The sequence below is a fragment of the Psammomys obesus genome, unplaced genomic scaffold, assembly GCF_907164565.1.
Source record: "Psammomys obesus unplaced genomic scaffold, mPsaObe1.curated_primary_1811, whole genome shotgun sequence".
NCBI classification, from domain to species: domain Eukaryota; kingdom Metazoa; phylum Chordata; class Mammalia; order Rodentia; family Muridae; genus Psammomys; species Psammomys obesus.
This window is the reverse complement of record NW_026586173.1, coordinates 8,703,415-8,712,448: the sequence shown is the minus strand read 5'-3', so window position 1 is coordinate 8,712,448 and position 9,034 is coordinate 8,703,415. Positions and strand designations below refer to the sequence as shown.

The window sequence follows — 9,034 nt, the reverse complement described above, 5'->3', positions numbered from 1 at the left end:
TCCCAGAGATCCCCGGGCGGCGCCTCTGAGCTGCGTCCTCCACAAAGCCCGCTGGGGCGCGCTAGTCTCCTCCAGGCTCCTTGTAGAGCTGCCTGGCAGTGAGTGCTTCTTCGAGGGTCTGGCTGGTGTGTTGAGAGGAATGGTGGTGGAAAGAGCAGAATCGGGGAGGGACTGAGGCGCATTTAGGTGCAGAAAATGGAGGGAAGGATTAGGATGGCTTAATCTTGATTTTTCTTCACAACTCTCAGGCCCTTTAGGCTTCCTTGCCTCCATCTTGCACCGTGCAGGTTTTGGAAGACAAGAGTTACTTCTTGCGTGTCCGGTTATCTTCAGCCTCCTACAGAAAGACTATGCCAAGACCCCGGAAGAGGCTGACTGCGGCTGCCGGCCCAGGTGAGCTCCACCGAGGCTGCAAAAGGTAGCACGTGAAGAGCGTTCTTCTGGGGCATGCGTTGTTTATTTTCCACTCCCTGGTTTTGGAAGGAGACCTTGAGTGTTGTTGCTTATCATCATCTTTACTCTTTCTGCCAAACTTACACTTCTACTCCCTTCCACTTGTTTGTTCATTCAAGAAACAGCTATTAAGCACTAAGGATGTTTGCAATACATACACGTCTGGAGCTGTGGTGTCCCACCCCCCTCTAGTCTTAGCACGTGGGAGGTTGAGGCTGGAGGATTGCTTTGGGTTCAAGACAAGCCTGGGTTACATAGTGGTGGGTACTACATAAGCAGGACCCTATCTCCCAAGTGTGTTTGTGTAAAAATATCCTTTACAACATAGGTGGAAACAGACTTTTTTAAAATTACATTACACACACACACACACACACACACACACACACACACACACACACACGGTCAGAAGATAACTTGCAGAAATCACTATCCCCTTTCCACTGTGCAAATTTCAGGGATTTAACTCAGGTCCAAAGGCTTTGTAAAAAAATTGCCTTTACCAGCAATTGCCTTGCCAGCCCTTAGATCATTCGTTTGAATGAAATAACCTAGGCACTGAAAGTCGTGCATGGTTTCATGTGAAATGTAAAAAAGTTGAAATCAAGGTCTTCCTTGACTATATGTAGAGTTTGAGACCAGCCTGGGCTACAGGAGACTCCACTTTTTCATCACCTACACACACACATAAAACGGAGAGACAGAGGCAGAGTTAGAGTTTTCTTTTTCTAGGTTTTTATCTTATAAGCCTGTTAATTTGGTATTGCTAAGTAGCTGAGGATGACCTGCATTCCTTTGCTCCTTTGATCCTTTGCTCCCACTGCCAAATGCTTTTGTTATAGGTTTGCTAAACCAACAAAAAGTGTTTCACATAACCTTAAATGTCCTGAATAATGTAACTTCAGAGGCCACCAAAATCTTATACGTAGTTCTCTTTAAGACACTTACTACAGCTAACCTTAGAAGCCCTGTATGCTATATGGCATTTCTAGGGCCCTTATCTTATGTTTTGATGATCAGATTTTATGTATGTGTCATGGCCCATGTGCAATAGAGTTCATTTTCTCATCCTATGGGCCCTAGGGGATAAAAACCGCATCACTAGGCTTGGAAGTAAGTACCTTTACCTATTGACACATCAGCACCTATCTCTTAATGCTTGTATTTAATTTTATGTTAAACCTCTTTCCTGTTTTGAGACAGACCTCTAGCTTAATCTGGCTTGAATTTGTAGCAAGTCTCCTGCCTCAGGCTCTAATGTTATGAGATTACAGTCATGGGCCAACACGATCAGTTTTAAATCTTAGCATCTGGCTTCATTCTCACTGGCCTTGAAATTCTTTTGTGTAATAATCCCAGCTGTGAGTTAAACTCAGGTTGTTGTAGGCATTCACTTGCTGTGTTTCCTGCTGAGGTTAATGCACTGCACATTTCAGAAACACAGGAACAGTTTTAAATGCTTTGACCATAAACATGAGACCTCCATCTTCATAAAAAAACAGACAAAAATATGTGATGGTTCCTACCTGTAATCCAAATGATTGGGAAGCTGAGACAGGAGGATTGCTGCAAATTGAAGACCAGCCTGGGCTACAGAGTTCTGAGACCATTATTTCAAAATAAATATATGCTTCAGGAAGTATATTCAAACTGAATGAAGTATTAAAAAATGTATACATGTATGGAAAGACTATATAGAAGTTGAAGCCTATTAAATATGTACAAATTTTGTTTTCTCTGTCAATTAAAATTTAATAGAAAAAGGCAATTAATTGACTGTAAGATGAGAACAATGAAGAAACACACATTCTCCATGGGAAGATGCAAACATACATGAGTGAAAAGATCCTTAAGACAGGTTTGCATCAGTATGGAAGAGGACGGATCACAGGGAATGCCTTGAGAAGGTAGCAGAATCTGAACCCAGTCTTAAAAGAATGAGAAGGCTTTCCACCAAAATTTAGAATTTTAGCAAAATTCTAAAACTCTGAAAACATTTTTTCATTCACAAAAATGAATTCTATGTGGATAAAGAGCAGAAATTAAGAGTGGAAGGTAGAAAAGCGGCCTATTAGGAATGACAGGTTACAGCACATTATTGTGGCCTGTTCTTTTTTTTTTTTTTTTTTTTTTTTTTTTTAATTGAGAATACATTCTTGGCTCATACATCTTAACCAGAGTTACCCCTCCATCCATACCTCCTCGCTCCCCCTACCTCCTATTTCCATCCACTCCCCCTCCTTCCTTCAGAAAAGATTAGTCCTCTAAGAGATAACAACCAAACAGGAGGAAATAAGATACAATAAGACAAAGCAAAGCTCTCACGGGGAGGCTGGATAAGGCAACATAAAAGGAGGAAAAGAGTTGGAAGAGCAGACAAAAGAGACAACCATATCCACAGTTAGGAATCCCACAAAAACACCAAGCTAACAGCCATAACATATCTATGCAGGACCTGGTGTAGACCCATGCAAGTCCTGTGCTTGCTGCTTCAGTCTCTGTCTGCTCATATGAGCTCTGCTTAGTTTATTTGGTGGGACATGTTCTCCTGTCTTCCAAACCTGCTGACTCCTACAATCTTCCTATCTCTTCCTTGGGGTTGCCCTAGCTCCGAGGGGAGGGACCTGATGGAGAGCTCCAATTTAGACTCTCTACATAATGTCTGTAGCTCTATGTTTCCATTCCCATCCTGCTGCCTGAGGAAGCCTCTCTGATGATGACTGTACAAGGCAACAATCTATAAGCATAAGCATGACTGTTCTTAAGGACAGCTGGGAAATCATGCTAAGGTATGCTAAGTTCAGAGCATCAGGCATCCAAGATATTTAATGAAGACTGATAGAGTATCAAACTAAATTCTGGGGGAGTAGAGTTAACTGTAGTGAAGGCAGACTCAGTTGACAGTTGTGACTAATTCATAGCTATGCTCTCTGCCTGACAGGATTGTGATCTGCACCACATTGTTCAGATGAGCGGAAAACCTCATGGGTTGTGTTGATTTGCCAAATTAGGGTTGGGACCTGATATCCTGAGTGATTGCCGTGTCTCAGGCACATTTTCTTTTATCCACTTAGTAAAAGCCAGTGTTTAGGGCTGGAATTGTAGCTCAGTGTTAGAGCACTGCCTGGCGTAGTTGAGGCCCCAAGTTCAATCTTTAGGAATTGAAGGGGAAGAAATCAGGCCTGATGCTAAAGACTATAAATTAAGAGTGAGCTGTAGGCCAGCCTTGGAAATTGAGACTGTGTCTCAAAATCAAAACAAAACAAGTAGGGGTGGGGATACAGCTTAGCGATAGATTGCTGGTCTAACATGCTTTTGTAAAACCCTTGAGTTCAGTCCCCACCATTAGAGGAAAAAAAATTTGTTGTTGTTTAACCATGTCTACATGGTCCTGATTAAACTTCTTTCAGATTTCTCTTGACATCTTTCAGAACCTAAAAGGCATGCATGACGCAAGAAAAAAAAGTATACAATAATGATGATAATGGCTAATATTTACTGAACATGTATAATGAGGTATTTCCTAAGTCTTTCTTCTGAATTGTCAAATAATCATTGAAATAATTTCAAGTAAGTGCTTCAATGTGTTACCAGAAAGATTAGCCTGATTAAAGGCACAGAATTGAGGTAGAGCATACTTACTGATTACTACCAGTACTCTTTATTTTAACTCTATAGGGTCCATCGGACTCACTGAGTAATCTAGAAGATAACCTTTAAGAGCATACTTTTTTTTATTTATTAAACTTGACACTTTCACAAATGTATAAAATTCAAACAGACCTTTTTTTTTTTTTTTTTTTAAGTAAATCTTATTTTTTGTTTGGCTGGTTATGTTTTTGGATTTCTCTGTGTGGTCCAGGCAGTCCTAGAACTTAGTTTGTAGACCAGGTTGGCCTTGAACTCAGAAATCTGCCTGCTCTGCCTCCTGCATGCTGGGATTAAAGGCATGCACCACCACCACTGGACTTGAATCTTAACTTTTATGGAATCTTAAGCAGAGCTATCTATCTAGCCTTGAGACTACTCTCACCCCACCCTCTCCCATAATTCTATTATAGCTATATCTGTATCCTACACTTCTTGCTTACAAACCTCATTCACATCTATTAATTTTGGTTTGTGACTTACTGAGTTTAACCAGGGACATCTATGAAGCCATAGTTTTGGAGCTGTGTAGGGGAGGCTGTTGGGCTCAGCAGGCTACAAAACTCAAGACAAAACTTCCTCTCTCCTGGAATCTATTGGTAGCCAGTAATTTTAACAGTAGGGTTAGTACCCTGTGAGCCCCGTCCCCATTCATTGATGACTGTTGGCCTATTTTGTGTGGGTCCAGTGCGGCTAGTTGTAGTTGATATGAGTTGATGGTTTCAGTGGCTGAGTCAAGATGTCATTTTTTAGCTCCCAAGGGGCAGTTATTGACTAGTTTTTATAGAAAAGCTGAAGTTACTAATATATGGGATTGTGGTGCTACAGTTAATGTTTATAAAATCTAAGTTCCGAGTTCAGGTATGAACATTGGTTTTGTTTTGATTTGTTTTGTTTACAATAGAACATTGCCTCTCAGCACGGTGACAGATGTTTTCCTTTGCTTTCCTACTGCAGATAAGAAGGAGCTATCAGAAAAACGTACTAAAACTGAAAACTCAGAAAATACATCAGTTAACCTAGAAAACTCCAGCCCTCCGAAGACTTCAGCCTCTAAAAACTGTGGCAAGAATTTAAACAACTACTGGCTGATGAAGTCAGAGCCAGAAAGCCGGCTAGAGAAAGGTGTAGACATGAAGGTGAGGCTAGATCTATGTCCAGTCATGCTGGCAAGATAGGACAGTAGGTGAAAGTACTTGCCATACAAGCCTAGCCACCCGGAACCCACAATGAAGGGAGAGAACCTGAAAGCTGTGCTCTGATCACACATCCTTCCCCCAACACATGTAACTGCGTCTAAAAAAATAGGGAATGTGGTTTATCATAGGATTCAGACATCAGCTTCTCACCTTTGAAGACTAAGGAAAAGGTAAAAAAAGCATAGAATCAACAGTATTATCATTAACTTAAGGTTGGATAACCCTTATCTAAAATTCATGGTACCAGAAGTATTCTAGATTTTGCAATTTGAATCCTTAACCCCACATCTAAATACTTTTCAAGCCTTTTTTTTTTATTTAACTTTTATTAATTACACTTTATGCATTTTGTATCCCCCCCATAAGCCCCTCCCTCTTCCCCTCCATGACTTTTTGAATGTTAGAATATTACAGAGTATTCTGGATTTCAGATATTGAGATTAGGCATGTCCTGGTCTTATTGTAGCTTGTTATGCTGTGTTTGGTTGATGTCCCTGGGAGGCCTGTTCTTTTTTGAAGGGAAGCATAGATGGGGGAGGGCTGTGTGTGTGGAGAGATTGGAGGGAGGGAAGAGAGGGGAAACATGATAGAAAAAAATTTTTTAAAAAATTAGGCGTGTCCAACCTGGCCCTGTTTGGGGGATTTCCCAACTAAGCAAGGGTTGGCAGACTTTTCTGCAAAGAGCCAGAGAGATTTAATGGGTTTTTATAGTCTGTATTGCAGCTCTGTCCATGTAACTAGAAAGTGGCCACAGACAATACATTAAAAGGTGTGGTTATGTTCAGGTAAAACTTTATTTATAAAATTAGCCTAATGGTTCAATTTGCCACTGTCCATCTTAGTTTGACTTAACTGCTATTGTTATTTGGTTTTGAGACATTCTCACTATGTAGCTTAAGCTGGCCTAACTTTTGAGGTAGCCCAGGGTGCCCCTTGAATTTAAGCTCCTCTTTGCCTCATTTTTAGGAGGGCTATGATAACAGGAATGTACCACCATATCTGCCACTAGTTTGAATTTTTTCTTACTACTTGCCATGCTTGTAGAGGTCTCCCTGACAAGTGTTGCCATATATTCAGGTAATGAATATAAGCTGGTTTTAATAGGAGATAGAAGAATATAGAAATATTAGAGAATTATAATATTTTAATAAATGAAACACAGGGAACCAGCAGACTGCTTTATTATCCTGGTTATCCATTCAACTAATAACCTTAATATTAATTAAGATTAGCAAAGATTACAATGTAAAACCCAAGGCTACTTACATTCAACATCAGAGGCTCCTGGAAACTAATCCCCAATAATTCATCTAGCGCCTTTATAGCCTGAAGCACTCTTCAGGGTTATGGAAAAAAAGTTTGGTTTTTGTAGAAGCTTACCAGAAGGCCAATGACTATTTAGTAATAAAATAACTTTACTTTCTCTTGCCCAGTTCAGCATCGAGGATCTCAAAGCACAGCCCAAGCAGACAGCATGCTGGGATGGTGTTCGCAACTATCAGGTAAGGAGACAAGGGGCAGAGACCCTGAAGCCTATGCTAGGATATATGCCTGCCTCCTTAACTGAGCTCTACAGCAGAGCCTTTTAGCCAACACTGCTTTTCCTTGAACTCTATCCGAAACTGTTTTCAGAAATATCATAATCACTGTGACAGCTTGCAGTCTGCCAAGAGACTTGCTTCTGGCTAGTGTCCTAGAACAAGGCTAAGACTCTGAACAAAGGGACAGACTTTATCATGAATTGGAGAAAAGGTGCAAAACAGAAAAAAAAAAAAAAAAAAAGATCTATTGAAAAGTCTTTTCTTCCCAGCCAGTAGGTAGGTAATCCTTGTTTCTACTCTGGCACAGGCTCGGAACTTCCTCAGGGCCATGAAGTTGGAGGAAGAAGCCTTCTTCTACCACAGCAACTGCAAACAGCCAGGCATCGTGGGACTTATGAAGGTTAGGTGCATACATTTTAGCCTGAACTTCTCTTTTCAGGGACTTTTTCGTGTAAGGGCTACAGCTTAAGTAGGCAACAACAAAAATAAACTCCTCTTTGTACTGCCTGTCACACAAAGTGAGGAAAACTGCCCTGACCAATACCTGTGTGCTAAAGGTTAGACTCTGAAGGCCTTCATTTCAGGCCCCACTAATACTTCCCACTCTCTGAGGTTTCCACCAGGTAGTGCCTCTTTTCAAGAGTTTCTGGATAAAACTGTGTGGAGTTGGGAGAAAATAAAAACCTGTATTTCCAACAGTAATTGTTAGCATTTAGTTTTAGCACATGCCTGAGATATTTTGTAAAAATAGGACTTCTCTCTGAGCTATGCTTGCTTAGGCTGCTGTTTCCACATGTCTGAGTACCAACTGTCTATGGAAGAGAGAAGGGTCAGAATGTAAAGGGTAAGAAAGTCAAAGTCAGACACATTAAAACTGGGGCAGGAAGCTAACATGGTTGGAGATTTTGATTTGTTTTCAGATTGTAAAGGAGGCTTATCCAGACCACACACAATTTGAGAAAAATAGTCCCCATTATGACCCATCCAGCAAAGAGGACAATCCTAAATGGTCGATGGTAAGTAGTAACTGTTCTTCCTGTTTCATAGGGGAGAATGGACAAAAGGAGGAAGAATATGGGGTACTTTCAGGTCAAGGAGCACAACCCAGCTCTCAGCTAGATGAAGTTTTGCTCAGCTGGGATAACAGAACAAAATATTTGCAGCTGTAACACCAGGCACTCCTGTAAAAAGTAAAAACGCTGGGTGGGCACAGAAGCAAGACTTAGCCACGCAGTAGGCTGCGGCTTGAAAACTGATTCACTGATTCAATGACAAGTTAGGCAACACAGTGGACCTATTCCTTAAGATTCAGCACAGCATCTGACTAAAAATGTTTCTGTCCCCTGCAATGCTGTCGAATAGGTGGATGTTCAGTTTGTTCGAATGATGAAGCGTTTCATCTCCCTGGATGAACTTAAAGCCTATCACCAAACCCACAAGGCTACTGGTGGCCCCTTAAAAAGCATGACTCTGTTCACTCGCCAGAGACTTTCAGTTCAGTCTTTGACTCAAGGTAAGACCTAAAGATGGAGACAGTATTAAACTGAGTCAGTGTCCTCACATATGCCACCCATGAGGATGGCTATGTGCTAAGTTGCTCATTGCTTTATAGATAGTACAATAAGATATTTCACAGTTTTTGAATGGACACATGTCTGCTGCAGGAACTTGTCACATAGCCCTTCATCAACTTCCCTGTGCAGAAGATGATAAATACCTCATTTTCCCTTTTCAGTCCCCAACTCCCATTTTTTTTTTTTTTTTTTTTTTTTTAGAAGAGTTTGACTTTATTTTGAGCCTGGAAGGAACAGAACCAAGTTAATGAAGGGTCTATTGATGGAGTGAACAAGCCATCGATCTACAAAGTCAAGATTTTATAAGACAGAAAGTTTGCTGTTTCTACCTGGGATCAAGTACATGGGTGGTTTGTTAATTTCCCCAATAAAAGATTTAATGACAAGGTTGAAAGCGTTTTCTTGTAGCCCTGTGTTGGATAGAGTGGAATCCTCCACTGTAGATGTCTTATGGACAAGACTGGTTTCTTTTATCAACTGGAAAATGCAGGCACCTCTACTGTCACCTGTCCCCACCTCTGTAGTTATATAGTAAATACCAGAACATAGGACTGAATCCCTTGGTCTGTGAACACTCAGTAAACCTAAGTCTTGTCTTTTTTTTCTACGACACTTTTGG

General features: G+C 40.9%; 1 protein-coding gene across 4 annotated transcripts; it reads left to right on the top strand.

Annotated features, from left to right (window-relative positions):
• Positions 1–20: 20 nt before the first annotated feature.
• Positions 21–8,803, top strand: Thyn1 (thymocyte nuclear protein 1). Of its 4 annotated transcripts, none has more exons than XM_055601333.1 (8): positions 21–98; positions 249–393; positions 5,059–5,240; positions 6,734–6,802; positions 7,149–7,241; positions 7,762–7,857; positions 8,204–8,354; positions 8,617–8,803. In XM_055601333.1, exons 2-8 carry the CDS (start codon positions 351–353, stop codon positions 8,661–8,663), a joined length of 681 nt encoding a protein of 226 aa, XP_055457308.1. In that variant the 5' UTR covers positions 21–98; positions 249–350; the 3' UTR covers positions 8,664–8,803. The 4 variants fall into 4 exon arrangements, with proteins under 4 accessions (XP_055457308.1, XP_055457306.1, XP_055457309.1 ...); XM_055601331.1 differs by having other exon boundaries at positions 60–125; XM_055601334.1 differs by having other exon boundaries at positions 67–125; positions 288–393.
• The last annotated feature ends 231 nt before the right edge of the window (positions 8,804–9,034 follow it).